The 21,264-nt window shown below is 46.3% G+C and overlaps 1 protein-coding gene across 2 annotated transcripts in view; it reads left to right on the top strand.

Moving 5' to 3' along the window:
- The window catches only part of SEPTIN8 (septin 8), a 40,151-nt gene extending 22,428 nt beyond the window's left edge, over positions 1–17,723 (top strand). Inside the window, exons 5-10 of one of the 2 annotated variants that reach the window (XM_075057160.1) lie at positions 5,452–5,613; positions 7,078–7,174; positions 7,336–7,504; positions 7,762–7,894; positions 8,695–8,885; positions 16,795–17,723. In XM_075057160.1, the coding sequence (XP_074913261.1) occupies positions 5,452–5,613; positions 7,078–7,174; positions 7,336–7,504; positions 7,762–7,894; positions 8,695–8,885; positions 16,795–16,849 (807 nt within the window). In that variant the 3' untranslated portion in view covers positions 16,850–17,723. Of the gene's footprint in view, positions 1–5,451; positions 5,614–7,077; positions 7,175–7,335; positions 7,505–7,761; positions 7,895–8,694; positions 8,886–11,764; positions 14,777–16,794 lie in introns of those variants that run through there. The other variant, XM_075057161.1, reaches the window with a different exon arrangement.
- Positions 17,724–21,264: the final 3,541 nt, after the last annotated feature.

A 21,264-nucleotide genomic window follows, 5' to 3' on the forward strand; every position in this document is an offset into this window, starting at 1 on the left:
TCCAGCTAGCTGTGTGAAGTCTAGAGTGTCCATCACTGTAAGAATCTTACCCAGATTAGTTCATATTTATCAAAGCCAGCAGCTGCATCTTTATTAGCTTTTCTTTACAGGTGTGCAGGTAAGGATGTGTTCCAGGTCCTGCAGCTGAACTGTGGAAAGTGTGGAGCCACCTCTGCTGTCCTGACCTGTCACCAGGGACAGAGGGGCTGAGAGCCACCAAAACCATAGATGTCCTAAGTTGGTGGTCAGTACAGAGCAGACAAGGGCTGAAGAGAAGCGTTGGCTGTGCGTGGTGGTGCACAGGGAGTGCGTGGGCTGTCACTGCTGGTAGTGCCAGATGATCTGGCTAGGAGATCACAATATCTTCTGAAAATGTAAATATGGGGAGAAGCTCTCAAGGTCATAGAAATCCTAAAAGTGGGTCGTGAGAGGGTCTAGCTGGGGGTTGTTTCTTTGTGCATAAGCTATTCTGCCTTAGGGGGTAGTGGGTTACTTAACTGGCTACTGCTGATATTCCTGCAGCTTGGAGGAGGTTTCTGACACACTTGTGGCTGTTCCAGCTGGCTTCCAGGGAGCTGCAGGATGCCCCAAAGGTCACTAGTGGCAGCAGCATCTCTTCTTTTTGCAAGAATTTCCTATTTTTCAGAGCAGTATTTTAGCAGCATGGTGGTTCCTTTCAGATGGCAGATGCTGATCAGGCTATGGAGAGGGCAGGCAAGGCAGCTGGGACCCTGCAGTAACTGGGGATCTCCTGGATTACATTTAGGGAATGCTTTCTTCTCTGGCTGTTGTCCACATGCAGCTCTCGGACTTTCCTGGCGGGTAGAGTTCCCCCTTGTGGAGTCCCTGCTGTTTGCCCTTGCCACCCAGGGCTGTTGGCCTGCTTTTCCTTGGCCCCACTCCAGAGCAGGCGCTGGCTTCCCATTGCAGTGGGCTGTTTGTAACTGTGGTGGCTGTTACACTGACTTCATCAGGAATCTGAAAATTTTCCCTTAATAAACTCTTGTCTCTTGGCGCGGTGCCAGCATTACATGTTCCCAGAAATATGTTTGGAGGAAAGCTTTTGCACGATTCCCCTTGGTGCTGGTGGTCCCACAAAGCTTTTCTCTTTCTTTCCTTCTGCATTCCCTACTTTTCACATCTCCCTGTGGCTGCCTTTAATGTGGTTCTTAGGTAGTACCAAAATAAATCCTTTGTACTTGTGCAGAGATGGGAACTTTGTGCTCGCACAAGGTTTTTATGTTTCTAAACTTCCATTTAAATAGTCTTCTCTGAAGTAATTTTATCCCTTTGCTCTCATCTCCCTTCTTACCACAGTGTGAGAACATCTTGGATTTCATGGTGTGGTGGCCTCGCACAAGCACACACATGGAAATGAACAAGCAAGTAGAGGCCATTGATCTTTTCTGGGTGTCAGGGATTCATGTTGCATTTCTGCATCGGTGTCATCCTAGGGCTTCAAGGTGCTTTCCAGGCACTCCTTAAAGATTTATGCGTGACAGTGCTGTGCCCCTTTCCCAGTACACGTGAACCATTTGTGCCTGGGGGCCAGCGTGTGTGCAGAAGTGGGGTGTCAGCAAACCCCAGGCAGCTTTCTCTCTGCTCCAGACTGGTAACAGCGAGTGGTTACCGTGGCTGAGCAGAGAGGTGACGTGCACTGACTCACGTCTGCAGCCGTCTGAACACACCTCTTGGGAAGCTTTATGTGGCTGGTAGCCCCTGTTTTACAGTTGAAGAATGGAATCCATGGAGGCGAAAGGTGTATCAGAGGCAACGCTTTGCTGCATGCTCTGCTGGCTCAGCCTCTGAGACTAGTTTAACAAGGGTTTTGTAGGAACCTGGCTCAGTTATACCTTTGCTTTAGCATCCCAGTGGCATGGCATCAGATGTTGGGCAGGCTTTTGAATCTGTGTGACAATTTCAATAACGTATCTTGGTTTTAGTGTAAAGTCTACAAAATCCCTTCTGGGTAAAGCTGTTTTGTAAACAAAGTCTTCATTGTACTGTAATACAGTATTTGTTTGGCTGAGCTCATGGCCAGCTGTTGTCTAGGGTATTTAATTACAGCCGGAGAGCTAGAAGCTTCTTTAGAACTGGTTCTAGGTGGGTGAAATGTGGCTGCCTGACTGATAGGTAGGAAGCACATATGACCTGGCAGAGGTTGACTTTCCATTGGGTTTAACCTGGGAAAAGGGGAGGATAAATAAATAACGCAAATAAGATAAATAAAATTGCATCTGTATCAGGCAAGAAGGTGATTTATGGATTTAAACCACAGCCCTGCCCTGGAAAGTGACGGCACAGCTGTGTGCTGCCATGGGCATCCTGGGGCTCCCTGGTTGTTGTCCCTGGATGGCTTCCAGCCAGTGCGTACTGTTTATGAGCTGTGGCTAATTGCTTGCTCTTCATGAGCTGACACGTCCTAGACAGGTCACTGGCCAGTGGGGATGCTTCAGGCCGGTTTATGCCTCTGCTGTTTGGTTTCCACAGTAGGATTTGCCTGTTGGCTTCACCGGGACTTGCATTCAGGATCACTTTGGAGATGGGGAAAAATCCAGCTATATTTCGCAGGGTGAAAATGCATGTAGCCTTATTATATTAGCAAAATTATTTTCTACCAACTGACTTATTTCCACACGTTCTTGTAAGTTTTATTTTTGTAGATGAGAAATAACTCTGCGGTCTGAATGATTTGAGAAGGAGGTGCATTTTTTATACATGTGCATGTGAGTTCACTGTCTTGTCTGAAGCACAGACTTCCTCCGGTCATAATTCCAGCTCCAGCAAAGACTTCCAGCACATGGACTGGCAGTCAAGGAGACACTGCACCCCTCTCACATTCAGTGGGATGACACTCCAGTAGTTAACTTCATGATTTTATTACTAGATCTTTTTAAATAGAGAATAGTGCTCTTCCAACATGAGATCTAAGACTGCTGCTCTGGGAGTTTGCCTACAACCCCGGGTGAACATTATCTGTATAAAAATAAGAGTGGAGAGGGAAACCTTGCACAGTTCTGGCATCACTTCCTTTTATTGGGTTTTTCAAACCTGTTCAGGTAGAAGAGGAGAGGTGACTTTTTCTTCTCTAGCTAGTTGTATATCAGTTTATTTGGCACCGACCTGTGCCACATACTGTGGCCTTTGCATAGAAGTGGATGTGTGGAAGGTGCTATCGGAAGGCAGGATTAGGCATGCAGTTCGGTTCGGTAGCGTCTCATATCTCATTTGTTTCTTGTTTCCAAACTTTTCCATCCTTTCTCCTTATTATAAAGGGATAAGCTCATTCTAGACTTAGACAGCTTTTGGGTGTTGATGCTCAAAATCGGAGAAAAGAAAACGGGAAGATAATTGTATGGTGCCCTGGGTATCACTTCTTAGCCATGGGATTCCAGTTTCCAGGTTTCCAAGACATGCATGAAATCAAAATAAAAACAGTAATAATGTAAAAAATTAACTCACAAGCGAAGAAGAGATAAGGAGGGACATACTGCCATTTCCAGGACTCCACTGTATTGATGTTGGCTATTGATTACTGGAAATACGACAACTTGTAAAACCTTTTCGGGTTTTGAACTCTGTGGCAGCAAGTGCTGAGTTGCCTTTTCAAAGCGTGAGGCACCTGGTTGGAGGGGACTTGATCCAACCTCGGTTTGCACCTTGTTTGAGTACTGCTGGGGCAGCAGCTGTGACCACGGAGCCTGCCTTCTCCTGCTGCTGGGAAAGCCGTGCTGAGCTCCAAGCTCTGCATCTCCTGCCTCGCTGTAAGCAGGGCTGAGCCGGTACTTTTTGGAGGAGGAGGGGGGAATTGCTTAGGCCAACTGAAAATGGACAAAAATCACCTCTTTTGCTGGTTTGTTGATGTGACTGGCTGGATGGAGAGCACAAAGCCCTGCATACAGCAGATCCCTGGCAGCGCCTTTCCCCTCGCAGATACCGCTCCCGAGCGGGTGGCACGCGAGCCCTGAGCTGACCCTTTCTCTGTGGGCGATGGTGGATCCAAGCCTCCTCAGCTCTTAGCAGGTCAGCGAGGCACCCAGCTGTGGTCATGGCCCTTTTTACCTTTGTAATGAGGACATTGACCCACTGAGGAGCGGCGTGAGCAGCAGACCTTGTTCTGTGTGGGTTTGTGGTTCTTGGTAAAGGAGGCCAGATCAGTGGCTGAGAAAAATAAGGAATTTATCCTCTTAGATAAATGTGCAATGAGCAAATTAAGATTATTTTCTTTTGGAGTGATTAAATAGTCTTGTATTTAGTGAGTGCTAAAGCAGAGGGGGGAGAAAAAATGAGGAATATGGAAAAAACACTGAGCTACAAAGTGAACTTGAGCTGGGAAAGCAAGGTCATTTATTTTAATGGGCACCCATTGGAGACCAAATGGCTGTTAAGAATTTCTGCTCTGTAGGACAAAAAGCGTTGGCTGTTGGGAAATGTTAGATGGAAAATCAGACTTTCCCCTCATTTGTCTGAATTCTTGCGTTTTGCTGCTATGAATTTGGCTGCTGTTCAGACAGACGAGTTTTGTTGTTGTTTGTTTAAGCAGTGGTTTGCAGTATCTCACTTGGCTTTTCTGAGCATCATAGCATTATCTAATAGAGGTTCCTGGGACAGATCGTGCCCCACTGTGGCTCTCCCAAGCATGAGGCCATAGTGAACCACATCCTTCCTGAAGGATGAGGGATGTGGCCCTTGTTTGCTCTTGATCTTGGTAGGCATGGGGGGACCTCTCCACCCTGCAGCTTGTGGGTGGCTTTGTGAACCTTGGGTTGGTGAAGCTGCGTGGGGTATTGTGCTTGGTGACTGCTGATGCAAAACCAAAGCTGAGCAACAACAGCATGAAAACAAATCTCCTGTCTGCTGTACATCCCTGCACCTTTCCCAGGTGGTCCGTGTAATCCACAAAGCATGCCCGAGTTATGATCCTCATGGAGAGGCTCAGGGAGTCCTCGGAAAGGATCCGCAGCCACTGTGAAAGCATCTGAGGAGTCCCTGCTGTTTCTGCTTAAGCATGGGAAGGCTTCACATCAGCTTGCTGCAGCGTTTCATCCTTGCACTTGTCTTCTAAAACGGCTTGTCAGCACAGCCAGAAGTGGATAGGTGATAACTTGAGATGTGACAGTTATGCTGTCTCTGCCTCCCTCGAAGCGTGTAACAAAATACATAGGCAAGAGCAGAGGCTTTGATCTGCTCGTTGTGTATTTATTGCCCGTTGTCTTTGGTTTATCTGGAAGTCTTGTAGCCAAATTAGTCCTGGAAAACTCTTCCCTCTAGTGTTCAGCTGAGCTTGTGCTGCAGCTCGCATGCAAAACATAGCACCTTTTGTGGTTTTATGAAATGTAAAGCAGCCACCGGGGTAGGACCCGGGTCACCCTGCGGGCACCCACGCTCCTGACAGCTGCTTGCCCAACTGCTGTTCACCTGGTTGTTTTTCCTTCCTTCCTTCTGCTGTAGGTGAACATCATCCCGATTATTGCCAAAGCAGACACCATCTCCAAAAGCGAGTTGCACAAGTTCAAGATAAAGATAATGAGCGAGCTGGTCAGCAATGGTGTGCAGATCTATCAGTTCCCCACAGACGACGAAGCAGTCGCTGAGATCAACTCTGTGATGAATGTGAGTAACGCTGCCAATCGCATTGCAGCCAAAAGTTGTGACAAATTAAATTGCTGCACAAAAATGCAATTTGAAGGGCAAGTTTCATTGGGATTGTCCAGACGCTAAACCTGTTTGCAAGTTGAGCTGTAGATCTGACAGTTGCCTAAGGCTGTTGCATACAGAATTAACTAAAATGTGGCTTTTATTTAATATGTGGGCTCTCTGGAGAAACTCAGCTCAGCTCTAAAATTTGTTTTATTGAATTTTTGAAAAATACTTTCTTCAGAATTCATTCTGTCTGCTTTTAGGCTACTTTTCATTTGAGGATGGAGAAACTTTGAATAAAAATTTTACAGTTAACATTAATATTAGCCTTCTGACTTAGGGAGGGTAAACAGAGAAAACCCAATTTAAAATAAAGAAAAATCATTAGACTCTATTTTGTCTTTTTTTGAAGTTCAAAGATCAAATTCAGACCCGGGTGAAGCATGTGCAAAACACTTTCAAGTCTCCTGTCTCCCAAATCAGAGTGTAGCTATTACAGTAGAAACAGCTGAAATGTTTCCATGTTAATTTTTTAAATAAAAAGTGAACATTTCCCTCCATAGCTGTTTCTGATTAGATGCTTTGTCTTTTTTTTCACCCTCCCACCCTCTTTCTTTTCTTTTCTTTTTTTTTTTTTTTTATTTCAATAGCCAATTGATTTCTGGGTCAGCTAGATATGTGTTTTCACTGTAGTAGTTATTTTTGCTGAATTCATGAAAAATTTGGAGGACGCACTCTTTAAAATAATTGCAAGCTATGTGCATTGGGGAGAAAAACAAGAGTTCATGCTTGCTTGGTTTTTCTTCCGCTCCCCTGAAAATATTTTCAACCAATTCTCTACCAGTTCCACACTTCTGGATCCATTTCTTCTTAAATGTGAAGGATTTTGTCAACCTCGTCCTACTGAAGCACCTGCTCCTTGGCTCCTTTCTTGCAATGCTGAGGACGGTGCCCTGTTTCTTTACTGTGCGTGATGCTTTGCAGACTTGGAGAGCAATGAGCACATGTTGTATCCTGCACATGTCCCTTCCAGTGCCCACACACAAACTGCTGTGCCAAGGCCTGTTTACGGATGTCTTGTCTTGTGCTTTCTGCAAGGCAGGGAGTGCCCTGCTCTTGGCGTGTGGAAAGACTACGGAGAACAACCTGTCAAATGGATAGAGGGAGATCGGTAATGATCATGGTGTTCCTACAATATTTCCCCATCCAGTTCAGTCCAGCCAGCGTTGCTAGTAAGCTGTGCTATGGCCCTACACTGCTGTCTGTCGTAATATCCCAGTTCATAGTAGAGACTGCTCTGAGTATTGGAGATTGATAGCTTCAGACGAAGGGCTTTTTGCAGTAGATCGTGTGCCTGAGTGAGGGGGATGTAATGGTCAGGCTGATCTCCGAGGGGTTAGCCCATGCACTGAGTCCCTGGCCTTGGCTCTCTTTCAGGCTCATCTGCCCTTCGCTGTGGTTGGCAGCACGGAGGAGGTGAAAGTTGGGAACAAGCTGGTGAGAGCTCGGCAGTACCCGTGGGGAGTGGTGCAAGGTAAGGCGCTGTGAACCTCTCTTGTGCGTGCACGTGGATACGCTGGCACCCTCTCCAGCTCTGCCCTCCCACCAGCGCACGTGCATGAGGGTGCCCCGTGCTAAACGGTGCAGAAACGTCCTCGTCTGCAGTTTGCTGACTTCTCCCTTTGCTTCCATCAGTTGAGAATGAAAGTCACTGTGACTTCGTGAAACTGCGAGAAATGCTGATTCGAGTCAACATGGAGGATCTTCGGGAGCAGACTCACACCCGCCACTATGAGCTGTACAGGAGGTGCAAACTGGAAGAGATGGGATTCAAGGACACGGATCCAGACAGCCAGCCCTTCAGGTGAGTGGCCTTCATGTCTAGCATCAATTTAGAGCAATAGTTTGGTACTGACACTCCAAAAAAATGGGAGGTTTGTAGGTGGTATCCACAATGCTGGGCTGGAACATACTAGCACTGGGTTTGAACTTGCAGCTGACTTTGGTGGCATTCCCTTCCCTGCCTGTTTGTCTTTAAGCAATGCAGACAGGCGTGCATTTCCCCATCCCTAACTCATTTGTGTCCAAAGAGTCTGGATTTTGTTTGCTTTCTTCCCCCAGCCTCCAAGAAACATACGAGACCAAAAGGAAAGAGTTCTTGGGCGAGCTCCAGAAGAAAGAGGAAGAAATGAGACAAATGTTTGTTAACAAAGTCAAGGAGACGGAGGCAGAGCTGAAGGAGAAGGAGAGAGAGGTGGGTGTGCCAAAAACCTGTGAGAGGAGCCCAAAATACAGCCAGCATAGGATCTGGGTCTGGGCAACGTATGAATCCTGGAAAGCACATGCAGCTCTTGAGCAGACCTCACCAGCCAAAGCACAAACACACACACACACACACCTTCCCCCACTCAGAAAAGGGGACACGGGGTAATGTTTTCAAAACAGCATCACTAGTTTAGGTGCCTCAGAAACAACAGCCTTCCCCATCCTGTGCAGTGTGTAGGAGACTCAGCTGCTGCTTGGTGAGTGAAGGGCAGCGCAGAACGTTCTGGTGAGCATTCATGTCAGGTGGATTTCACCCCTGGAGACTCACTGGACAGCAGAGTAAAGGGGGCACCTGGGCTGGAGTCCCCTGTGCCAGTGGTGTGACTGGGGAGGAAATAAGTGGGCCATCTTCAAAACCGGTAGCAAACAAATGAATCCACAAGGTCCACAGCCCCCTTGAAGGGCTGCAGACTGAGTCGAGATCCTCAGCGCACTTACTCGGGGCTCCCGCTTTCTCTTGGTTTGATGTGCGGTGTCAGGCAGAGCTGAATTTATCATGTCTTTGCCGCCTTTTGGCGAAGAGGCGGTGATTGCCCAGAGGTCAGCTCTGCCGAGGGGCTTGCACGGCGCAGGGGCACTGGTGCCGTACCCTGCCCACCAGTTGGTCTCTGCGGGGCGGTGGGGATTCGTGCGGGAGCTGTGACTGCGGCTCCTGGGGGAGCGGGGCAGGGGGAGCGCAGCCTGACGGTCGTGCTGGATGCGATGCTCAGAGGGTCTGTCTCCTACCAGCTGCATGAGAAATTTGAGCACTTAAAAAGGATACACCAGGAAGAGAAAAGGAAGGTGGAGGAGAAGAGGAGAGAGCTGGAGGATGAGATGAACGCTTTCAACAGGCGGAAAGTAGCAGTGGAAACCTTGCAGTCCCAATCCTTGCAGGCTACCTCACAGCAGCCACTGAAAAAGGACAAAGACAAGAAAAAGTAAGTGACTGAACTTGAGTCTTTCTCCTCTACTGCTGGGAAGCTGGGCGTCTGCTCAGATGCTTTAATGCTTGGTCAATTGCTTAGATAGCAAATGGAAAAGGGGATTTTGGAATCCTAATTCCTCTCCTTCTGACTCTTTGCTTAAAGTAGAGGAGTGGCAGGGCCATCCTGTGCCCGGGCACTGTGGTGGCTGTAGGTGGCAGGGATTCACAATTTGGGGCTATTCCGTAAACGTTGAGAGTCCTGCGGGGTTTGCCCTTGCCTCTGTGACAGCCAGCTCAAGTGATCCTGCGAGCCCTCTGCTCCTGCAGACAGCCAGGAAGGTGACTCCAAATCTTCTCCCCAGCAGAGAGGAGTGGGGACAACCTCAACACAGTTGTAATGTCTTACAGATGAGGTCCCCCGTCATGCAGTACCTCACTGTGATCTGTAGGCTTAGGGCCCTCTTTGGAGAGTGCTCTTACTTTATTTTTAGAGACAGAGCTGTGAAGAAGGAAACAGCAGCTTAGAATGAAGACGCATTGGAAATTCATTAGGGCTCTGTGTGAAATAGGGCTCCAAGACACAGTTCTGCTTAGGAGAAAGCTCTTTTCCCCTAAAGGCAGAATTCTTATCTTAGCTTTCTGCAAGTTAATTGACATTGCTGAAGCCAGAGAGAGTGTGGAGTGAGGCCATGTAAATAATGCTCTTTCAGCTGCCTGGTTGTGTAATGATAGAGCAGGAATGGGGCAAACAAACTTAAAAAGAAAAGGTGTGTGGGGGGGTGATCCTGCTTCCATTCAAGCCAGTCTTCAAGGAACACTGGCTAGGGAGCAAAATAAGAAGCGCCACCGTGCAAGCTGGTAATTCTGTTATTCCAGCATTTTTTGTTGCTTCTTGCGTGAAAGAGCTAAAGAGTCTGAACTGCATTCTGTTAAATCCAGAACAGGCTGGTGGCAATGCTTTCTGAGCCTTTTAATGATGAAAAGGAAAAAAGACCACTGAGGGTAGCAACAACTGAGTTTCCTCTTGACGGCACAACGTTCGGCTTCATGTTGCTGATGAGATCTTGTGCTCTGTCATTTCTCTGCTGTGAACTGCAGCACTAGAGAAACTCATTCTGCGTACTGTCTTGCTAGTAATTTGTTTCTTCCTATGGAAGATAACAGTGCATCTTATTTAACGTGTTTCCTTGGAATGTAAATGTGTTGATGGTGTTAAAACAAAACCAAAGCACTCTCTTCTGCAGACCTCTCAGCACGCTCTGGGCATGTCCCACCTCACACACAGTCCCAAACGGTTTGTAAAATACTCTGCTGAAAATAAGGTTTAATCCAGCTAAACTCGCACATGAATTAGGGGCTGAATACTGGGGCAGCCTGGGGCCCAGGTCTGCTTTGAAGAAGGCGAGCACGCCGAGCCACGCGCTGTTAACTTGCGGGAGCGATGCCGGTCGCTGGGATGCTCCGGCGGTGATGTACTGGCTGCGCTGGCCAGGCGGAAATGCTGCAGCTTCCCCTCTGCTCCGTCTGTCTGCGGTAGAAATAGCTTTCCTGTGCTTTGCTGCTTTTAGCCCACCTGCAGATGTGAGTCTGGACACCCTTCCTCTTCTGGTGGTGATTAGAAACCAGCCGTGGTCAGAAGGAGAGCCAGGAGAAGGCAGCTCGGGAGGCATACGAAGGACTGTGGGGCACGGTGTGTGCTCTGCCTGGTGCTGGGGCAGAGGGGCCACTGGCACCAAGAATACAATTAATAAATTAAGGGGAGGAGGTGTTTTTGGATTGAGTTTTGGGGTGTGATTTGTTTGGGTGGGTTTTTTTGGTTTTTTGTTGGTTTTGGTTTTTTTTTTGCAAACCTGTGAGCTAGTTCAAAATGTGGTATTTGGGGGTTTCTACTCAAGCAGGATAACGAAATTTGTAATAAAAAATTCAAAGGAAGGTGCCTCCCCTTGGCCTTGCCAGTGACCTGTCTTCCCAGACCCCCTCTTCATCTGGGAGGCATCAAAAGGAGCCAGGGGTCTTGGGAAACCTGTGTGTCAGAGAGCACAGCCCTAACCCATCCCGCCGCTGCATCCCTGGCGGTCAGTTTGGTGTTGACCCCACAGACCGCACGGGCATGGAGAGGATCTGTGTGTTCCCTGGCAAGCAGCAGGAATGTCTTTGCTGGCTTTCTTACCAAGATCTTTCAACCAAACCGGACTGGAAGGCAACTGGGATTTGGGGAGCTGGTGGCAGGCAGTGTCGTCCCCTGGGACCGGTGGCAAAGCTTCCCCCGGTAGATCCTGCGGTTCAGGCTGCGCCTGGGGCTTTGGTCAACGAGGAGCTGGTGCCGCACAGAGCCGAGCGTGATATTAGCTCAGGGTTTGCTCCCTTCTTGCACCCGAAGCGGGACCCAGAACATGCCGGGGGAGCATCGCTGCTGCGAGAGTCCCCACAGCTCCCCAGGGGACAGGGATGCGGGTGGAGGAGTATCCTGGCTTTATGGGCAAGGTGTTGGGACCTTGCAGGAACCGGGAATACATTGTGAGCTTGAGGAGGGGGTGTTTTTTCTTGTTTCAATTTTCAGGAGAGCTAGCGGAACCTTTTATCGTCTCCTGTCTCAACAGTGGTTTTAGTAGCTTTAATAAGTAAAAAATGGAGATGCAAGAATTGCAGGTGTTGTGGGGGAATAAAGGTGTTTGTGCTGAGATTCTCTTCTGCGCTTGCAGCTGCCAAGCAGGTTGCGCTCTGGCGTGGGGCTCAGCGCGCCGGCGCGTTGCTCTCATCTGTGAGTCTTCAGATGCCCGAGCAGTGTTTGCCCTTCTCTTCCTTTTTTTGTTTTTAACATTTAGCTACACTTTGCTTTTGTTTAATTTTCATAACTTTAATTCACGCTTTTTTATGTTTTGTTTCTTTCAGTTAATCACACACAGACTTTCAGGCCAAGAGTGGACTTGGTGCTTTCATGTGTTAAGTTGCTTGAGTTTCCCACCCTGTGACCCTTCTCATAACATTGTGTGAGTGGACCAAAGTGAAAGAGAAAATGAGCATCTTCGGTGGTTGCAGTGTAACGACTCGCTGATATCTGTACAGAATTTATCAGGAGGTTTTAAGGAAGTAACCTTACCATGTACATTTTGTTAAACAAAGTCAACTAATCCCTCAAGTAAGATGTTTTGTTCTAAACCCAGTGATTGAGCAGCTGTGTATAAAGTGACCGTAACTGTTTGTGTGAACTCATCTTACCCACCAGCTAAACAATTGCTTTCTAGATTTTTTTTTTTTTAATTGGCTAAGGTGACTGCTTGAGGCTCATCTACCTTCCCCTGTACATGCACAAATGTGAGGAGTGGTGTAAAGAATGCTTAAACGTTTATTTTTCTAACAAAATTCTCAATTTGAGTAAGTTTTTAGAATGGGTAGAAAAACACAATGCTTAGACTTTCTCTCCTGGCAATCTTAGTCAGAGTAACCGTCATTCCAGTAATTACATATTTTAATCCTGAATTACGCTAAACACTTTCTACATCATTTATAATATAGATATATATATATATATAAAGAGAGAGAGAGCGGTTAATAAAATTCATGGGACAATGTTTTGAATTTTCTTTACTGCTAAAGTAGAACTTTTATATAGGAAGATATTTCATAAGAGTTTGTTGTATAATGTGGAACTACAGGATTTGTGTAACTTTTCAGTTGTCATTTACCAATGTATTTTACTGTTGTGGAAAAACTATTTAAGTGGTCATCTTTACTCTTTAACCTTAAACTTATTATGTGCCTAATAAGGAGAATCCCCTGATCTTTAGCTATGCACTGTATTTATGCTGATAGGCTCTATTCCTCTTGGAAGGTGCTTCCTTTAACACTCCTCATGCCTAGAAATTGCAGCCTTGTTTTCCTGGGCAACTGAGCTTAGAGGAATAATTAGGATCGATATTTTTTTTTCCGCTCAAACCATTTTGTGATAAGGCAGGACAATAACTGAATAGAGATTTACTAGCTATGTTGTCATGGAAAAATAGTTGGATCCAATTCCATCCATCCATCAGGTAACAGGCTAAAAGAGAGCAAATATAAAATATTAACCCCCACATAGTATCTTCAGAGTTTATAAAAACACTGGCTGGCTAAGTGTTAGTTGTGAATGTGTGCTTTTTTATTTAGTTATATCAGAAAAATCCTGTAACATTATTTTTTTTTTCCTTAAAGACTTGTCTTTAAGCTAAGATGTCAGCAAATTCCTTATTTGACTTGCAGATGGAGGTGCACAGCCTTGCATCTGAGCTGTTACAGGTCTGTTTGAGGGTAGTATTTTACTGGATTGTAAGATGAGGTTCTTTAACTTGCATATCCCATTAAAGCAGCTTTTTTTTTTTTTTTTGCTTTTTTCCCCCCACTTTCTAAATACATGCTCAGGTGTTAAACTGTTTTTGTATGGACATTGGCCTTTTATATGGATATACTGAAAATCACGTCAGTGTTACTTGATGCTTGTAAGAAAGAACCTCATGAAGATTTCACAGGTACCTTTTAGAACAGGCCATTTTTCAAAGAGTAAAAATTATGCACACTTGTTAGGAGTCTGCTGAAAGCTGAACATTTAGTTTTTAAGGCTGTGCCTCCAGGTTAGATGTATTTTAAAGAGTAACTGTCAAATGTTAGGAGGGTTAATGTGTTTTTCTCAGAGAAACGTGCAAGGAACCCAACCTATTCTTACATGCAAGAAGACAATTCCAGCTCACCACTGACTACAGTCCAATCCTGTAGCAAATTAGGGGCAGGATTTTGATTTTTGCTAATGAGAGAAACTCTGCTGCACTAATTGCTTGAGTAAGCAGCGCTATTTGGTTCATTCTTTTGCTTCTCAAGGCCAGTGCTATGAAGGCTGGGATAAAACAGTTAACTGATGATACCGGGCATGCAAACAGCTGCCTCGCCTTCACTTTTCCAGTCGATAGTTTTCTCCCGATCTCATGCTGCAGCCAGCAAGATCTATGCAAATGATTTCTATCTGCCCTGGCTCACCAGAGATCAATTCTTTTTTCCTAGAATAACAGGTAGTTAAGAATGATGATAACAATGAAAGAGTAAAAACCTTCAGATCCATGGGCATTGTGGAGACATTTCCAGCTTTTTCTGATGAAGACATTCAGAATGTATGTAAAAATATTTTAATGACAATGATTATTATATTACATTGACTTTATGTTGTGATGGACATACCTTTGCCTTGCAGTTACTTGTTCTTTAGACCAGTCAACATCGTAATCTCCCCAGTGGGACTCAGTCATTTTTTTTTTCTCTAGTACTTGGTTTTTTCTTTTGGCTGAGACAAGATTTAAGTATGTGGTGTATAGGGTAGTTCTGTATCTTATTTTTATTTAACAAGTTACAAATACACGGTGATTCTAATATCACTCCAGTCCGAAGATTTACATCTTGTAGGCTAGAAGAAGTGAAAGAAAAACCCTTCAGCAATGACTGAAACTGTTCAGTTACACCTCTTTCAGTTGTTTTATACATTTATCTGTAAAAGGTTGGTATTAATGGGAAAAACTGTCCTCTTTTTTTTTTATCATTTAAACATTTACCATCATGTATGTTGTCTGCTTTCTAATTTAAAAAGTGTTTTGTGGGGCTCTAAGCTCTCTAGGCTTCACGTCTGGCTGTGGTGGATGCCCCAAGGGTGGAGATGGGGTGGTTGGCTCAGAGCACATGGAGGGACCTTGGGGACCTGCCAGGGGCGGGGGTTTGCGGCCTCTCGGACGGACGGACGGACATGCTGCATCCATTCGCTTTGTCATTCTGAATGTGGTAGGGGTTGTTTTTTTCTTTCGTTTGGTTTTTTTTTTTTTTTACTTTCATTTCTTTCCACTCACTTTGTACTTTTTTTTCTTTTATTAAATCTCACATGTATTTTGAGTTTTTGTGGTGTCATTTATTTAGTGGTGGATTTCCTGTGTTATTTAGTGGATCTCTGTTGAACTAATCATGTGTAATGATTGAAAGCTTACCAGTCACAGGATGTCTTCTGACTATTGGGAACATTCAAAAATAAAATTGGCTAATTTCTGCATCATACAGTATGCGGAAAAGCATCTCATCAGTAATCTGGGTAGAAATTCTAAGATATTAATTCAAATGCCATCCCTATTTGGGCAAAAGTTGCCTTTAAGCTTATTGGCACTTCTCCTTTGTGGGATCTGGTGACTGAGCAGGTAGATTTACCAGCAGTTTTGTTGTTGTAATGATGCCCAGAGAGGTGATTTAAGGGTAGGATGAAAAGGGAGCAGAGCTGGAGGGTTTCCTAATGGTAATTCCAAAGCTTCTGCAGAAGCACATCATACACTTAGATCAATGCCAAAAAAAAAAAAAAAAAGACCACAGCTTTAGTTTGGTGTTCTTTTTTTCAGAGGGAGCTGCTGCTGAAGCTTTACCTGAAGGCTTGTTCTTGGTGTCTGTTCTGTGGGCCATTGCTACATACGAAGCTATATTCATTTAATTTAGGGTTTCTCTGGGTTTTATTTGGGGTTGGACTGAGATCAGTGCTGCACTTAAGACAAAACCAACAAGTGGAGTTTGGCTGATGCATAGTGTTTGCTGAGGTGGTGCTTCTGATGGGAGCTTTTTCTGCAGCCCCGGTTTCAAGAACAAAACCAAGTCGGTGATCCTGACTGCTTCTGAAATCTTTTTAGAAATTGCAGATGGACAGTGCTGTGGCTACAGGAGTTGGCTTGTGTGCAAGACCTCTGCTTTTTGCATTCAATATGCAGCTTGCTTAAAAGGCAGAGGGCAGTTCTGGTCATCTTATGTGCTGCCTGTTTGCATCCCATCTTCTTACAAGGCCGGGATGGTTACCCAGCTGTGGTACCAAGCTGTACGGACATGGTGCGTCCACCCACGGAGACCTGACCAGAAGCAGTGGTTGGAGCTGGCGTGATATTGCCTGCAGCGATCACCGACAAAGCGCAGGTGAAGGTCTGAGCCTGCGCTGGGTTAAAATTGTCGCTTCGGCCTGTTAAATTTTTGAAGGATAAGCCTTAGTGGGGACTTAGCAGTTAATACCAAGTGGTTTGTATGAAATGTTTTACAACCTTTTCCATCCTAATACTTTTTAAAGCCAAATCTTCTAGGAGACCGGAGAAGAGAAGGTGCAGTCAGGTACCTAAGAATGAATTGGGAAACTGAGGCAGTTGAGTAGCTGGTCATTTTAAAGATGGGCCACCTGATGACTCAGGATGACGAGCATTGGCAAGTATTTTTCCACAGGAGCAATGTTAAGATCATTCAGTAATATTTGTGCGAAGCTCCTAGAGATGCTCGCAAGAGAATGAGAAATGCGAAGTGTTGTTATCAAAGCAGTTCAGCAGCGAGGTAGGTGCTGCCCGTGTTTTGCAGTTCCAGAGCTGAAGCCCAGTGACTGAGGCCCTAGGACGTGTTGGTGCTTTCTGTTCAGGACCCAACCCAAACCCAACCTCGTCTCCTTGTCCTGGGCTGCTCGGCAGGGAGATCAGCGCAGCCGTGAGGGACGTAACCTGCGAGGCGAGGACAGCGCAAAGCCACCAGCTCTGCCGGCCGGGAGAGCCGGCTCGGGCTGCGTGTGCTGGTCGGTGGCGGCTGCGGTCCTGGCCGGGCAGGAGCCGGCTCCGCACCTCTCCCCATCCCGTGTCTCCATAGCACGTGACTTCTCAGATGTTCCCTGTCAGCAGCCTTTCCTCATTAAAATTTTAAATCAAGCCGCCGATCACCAGTTCCAAACAAGATCTTGGCAGCCATGAGAGCTTCTCCAAGTTGCGATGGTTTAAATTCAAATGTCTGTGCCCAGCTCCGCGCGCTATCAGGCGGCATACGTTAGATTTGTATTTTGACCTTTCATGTTGTCTTTACTTAATGTAAATAACTGAAACTTAAATACTGATTCTCTTTTGTTCTTTCTGTAGCTTTTTTAGTCTTCCCAGTGCGTGCTCCATAACATCAGGAAGACATGTTAATTAGAAGATTTGTTAAGGCCAAAACATCTCATGCAGAAGAAATTAATTGGTGCTTTCACCTTTAAGCTTGCAATATATTGCACAGAAGAGATATATAGCAAGGACTAAGATGCACGGTATCTTTTGATTGGGAAAAGTTTGCTTGATCAGGTTTCTTGATAAAGTTGAAATCTAAGGTACTTGCCAAAAGATAAACTGCTAATTAAGGCTGCTGCATGGCTTGCACTAAAACCAAAATGCTAATCTCTGGGCAAGAACCAGTCCAAAGCAGTTAATACTGACTGAACTTCCAGAGAGGTGAGGGACAAAGCTGGGTTAGCGCGAGGCGAGATTTCAGCTTGCTGCTTGAGCTGCCGCTGTAACGGCGTTTCCGTGTGTCCTCTCCTCAGCCTGGTTTTGGGGTGTAACTGGAGAACCTCCTAACATCCCTAATCTTTCAGCTGGATTCTCACGTTTCTTAGCAATAACTCTTCCGTGTAGCTTTTTCCTGTAGACTTACAGGTTTTATAACCAAAATTCTCCAACCTTCATTTGTTTAGTTTTCCTAGGGCTGCACACACGTGCCTCACAACGTAACCCCTTCCCCAGAGCTCCCTGCCCACCTCCCCGCTCACGGCTTCGGGGACGGGTAACCCTGCCTGGCCAGTCCGGATTCCAGCACGTCCTACTGGGATGTGGTGGATGAGAAGGGAACTGTTTTAAAGGACAACTAATTGTTATATGTTAAAGGAGGGGAAATGGTTTAAAGCTGGAGACTCGGTGTTCCTGTTTGTGAGTTCTGTGTTTGTAACAGACTGATTTCCCCTTAAACAAATACTTGTTTAAGAAAAAAGAGAAAAAAAAGTGTGATGTCTGTGCCCCAGTCTAACTTCACATAGAACAGGGAGAGGCCCCAGTTTATCTTCGTTTTAAAATAACCTTGTAAACAAATCTCAGGAATGACCTGCTTGTACCAAAGTTGGGTTTAATAAAAACAAAACTGACTTGTTTAACAAACTTCTGTTAAAAACATGTTTTGTATGCCAGCTGTAGTCACTGGAACAGCGAAGTGCTGTGTCCAAATTCACAACCCTCACTGTTATTCCAGTTTCCCTCTGTTAACCCCCTTACCCTGTCCATCTGTGTTTAAAGTGTGATGTCCCCTGTGCATCCCCATACGTCTGGGGCAGCTGCTGCTGGCAGCCCCCCTCCCTTTCTCCATGCTGCTGCTTGCCCCGGTGCTGTGGGGCTGGAGGCGTAGGACCAGCAGAAAACCAGTCCTTGGTAGGAGGTTTGAGGGAAGCTTGTACCCCTACCCCTACCTCGTGCTGGGTGGTGTGGCCGGAGCGGGACGAGGTCTGGCTGTGAACAGTGGGGCTGTGTGACAGGAGCCCCCCGAGCAGGCTGCGTCTCCATCACCACCCAAGAGTTTGCTGAGATGGAGAGGATGGTGTAGAGGCACTGACTGCCGCAGGCACTGAGCTCCTGTCCCCGGGGTGTGCTGTACGTGACAGTCACCAAAACCTCCGGATACCCTTGGCATGAATTAGAACTTGGAAATAATTCTCAGCGTGTAACAGGTATGTGTTACGTGGCCTGAAAATAACTAAACTGGGCATACGGGGAGGTTCTGGAGACTCCTGCCACTTGCAGGCAGTAGGGACTAAACCCCGTGACAAGCATGTTCATCCCACGTTGCTCATCCCTGCCTGTGCCCGCTGCCGCAGCGGGCAGCGGAGAGGCACCATGGGCTTCAGTGGAAGTGGGACCAGGTGAGAAGCAGCCAGGCTCTGACCAGAGCCGTGGATTCAGAGCTGGAGGTCCACTTGGGATGGCTCCGTCTGTCTTCATGTCTGTTGTGCCCTGCACCAAACAGGAGGAAAGCTGAAGCAGTGCATGACCATCAGGCTGAGCCGAGCCACAAAACACCCTTTGCCACTGTTTTGATGACTATTTTAAACTTGCCTGCATTCTCTTTTGATGAAAACCAATCTAATTCCTTTGGCAAAGTTTTAATCTGGTTTGAAGCTATTGTCAAGTTAGATTCCCATCTAGATAGGTGAATTGGGAATAAAAGCTTTTTCTTTTTCTTTCCCCAAATTGCTCAGAAGATTTGATTAAGTTCTGTTTGCCATGACAATAGTTTGGTCACCAGTGGGTTTCAAGTTGCACGCCTTGCTGAGGAAGAACAAGAGGGAGCTGCTGAGACCTGCCAGGAGTTACTGCATCACTTGATCTAAGTGTACTTTTCTGCATTCTTAAAGAATTGAACTGTAAGTACTGTTCAAATTGAATTTAAAACACTAAGGCCAATTAGCAAAAAAACCCAAACCCAAAACCACTGCATAGAGGCAACACCACAAATGAGATATAAAGGCTTTATACATGTCTGAAGGCACTTGGTATTGGTGATGTCTCGAGGTAGCCGGCTGCGTGCTCTGAAAGATCTTTCTGCAATCCCGGTGCTGGTTGCTGTTAGTTGCTTCTGTGCGTTTCATTGACACATCAGCAAATTTTGTCAGAAACCTGTAATACGGTAAAACAACTATTGTATTACTCTTCTCTCTGCTGTTTTCTTGTATCTTGATCAATTCTCTGACCACAGAAGTTTCTTTATTTGTGCAACTGTGTAAATGAACTCTTCTTCTAGGTCATCACACACCCACCGTAAGTAGCGATACCAAGTCAGGTTTATTATCTGAAACACAGCGGTGAATGCTGGTCCGCAGCAAGGCAGCTTCATCCTTACATGTAACGGTGCCCGGGTGACTTGGTTTAGCTGTGACATGTTTCCTTTTGGTGGTGGTTTATGAATGGGAGATGTGGCGGCGGCTGGGGGTGACTTCGCTGTTTCTGTAGGTGATTTAATGTTTGGTTTATGTTTCGCTTCTGATTCAGCATCTGAGCATCCGTGTACACCAGGGGAGTCTGCCAGGAAACTTCTTGAAGGACAAACCAATTCTGTGGATACTTACTGTAGGGGATTTCAGATGTAATTGCAGCTTTGTTTACAAGGTGGTGTTAGCTTCAGGCATCTGGAGATCTGGCCTGAAATAAGGCAACAGCAAAAGGAGTCTGGGTTTGAGAGGTGTGCCTCCCCTGGGCCGAGACTCCTGCAGGGGAAGAGATCCTGCTATTGCAGACACAAATGCACCCTCGCTTCTCTGGCGAGGGCTGGAGCCCAGGACGGGGAGCTGTGCTGTGCCCCTGCCCAGAGAGAGGGAGGAAGCAGCCTTCCTTACCAGGTCAAGATGAGGCACCATAAGAGCTCTTTGAAAATATGCTGTAAATGTTCTCTGGCGTTTTACAGGGACTGAATATTCCCCAGAACAACAATCCTCGCAAAACTAGCCCTAAACACATCAGATCTGTGCCAGCACTTGCTGTGCTGGCTGAATTTGGCGTGTTCTCGCCAGTAACTGGTGTGTAACATAATGGTTACGGGATCCACAGCAGTGAGTTTAGCTGCAGGTAGAATAAACTTGTGTCTGTAGCATGCATGCTGTGTGCGATCCAGACAGGCAGGCACAGAAGGGAGACAGTCATCATCTCTGAAACTCAGCTGGGCAAAATGATTGTTCCTGTTACTGCTGTCGCCTGGATGTGCGGTGTGTTCATCTTGTTACTCAATACTTGTCCAGGCAGGGAGGGGAAAGATACTAATAGCCTCAGACTCCACTCTGCCAGTAAGAAGGCAGTTTGTGCAGTTCTCGCTATCAAAAATGTCTCTTTCCGTAACGAGAACAGTCCTGTTGCAACAGCAGCTTCTTCCTGTAGTTTGCAACTTGTTCTTCAGGGCAGGAAGCTCCCTTCCTAACGATGATGGGAACGCAAAGGTAAGCGGCACTTTAACCTCCTGAAGCCAAGCCACAAGCGTTTAGTTCCTTTATCGTGACTCTGGCACTGGGATAGGTGTGCAGAAGGGACCTGCGCTGCCAGAGAGAAGCAACAGCATATCCTGGGAGAGCAGGCAGGCTCCAGATTTACTGTTCCCATCCCAGCATGGTGTCCTGCACACTGAGTGGGAACACAGGACCCCATGGGCCTTTCAGCACTGACTTCATCCTTTAGAATTAACCCCGTTAACATGTACTTTTGAATGTTGATCGTATAGATCTGCAGAGGTTTTGAAAAGCAGGCTTGTTCATGGTTTTTTGTATCATCCAGCTTATGGGCAAGAAAATATGTACGTCGGCTCAAAGCCAGGGGAAAAAACATGAGCTACAGTCGTTGTGGTATAAAGTTACAGCATGTTAATTACTGTGCGTAGAACTTTTCTGCTAGCATTTCCACTGGTTAACGCAGCTGGCGAAGATGGTTGAGATAGGGCAAAGGGACTGGAGGAAAGCAGAACCAGACACGCACCCCAGCTTCCCGCAAGGACCTGTGTGGGCATCAGCTTTTGGCTGGGCTTGTCAAGGAGCACACTGAGAATGCACA

This window comes from Buteo buteo, chromosome 24 (assembly GCF_964188355.1).
Source record: "Buteo buteo chromosome 24, bButBut1.hap1.1, whole genome shotgun sequence".
NCBI classification, from domain to species: Eukaryota; Metazoa; Chordata; class Aves; order Accipitriformes; family Accipitridae; genus Buteo; species Buteo buteo.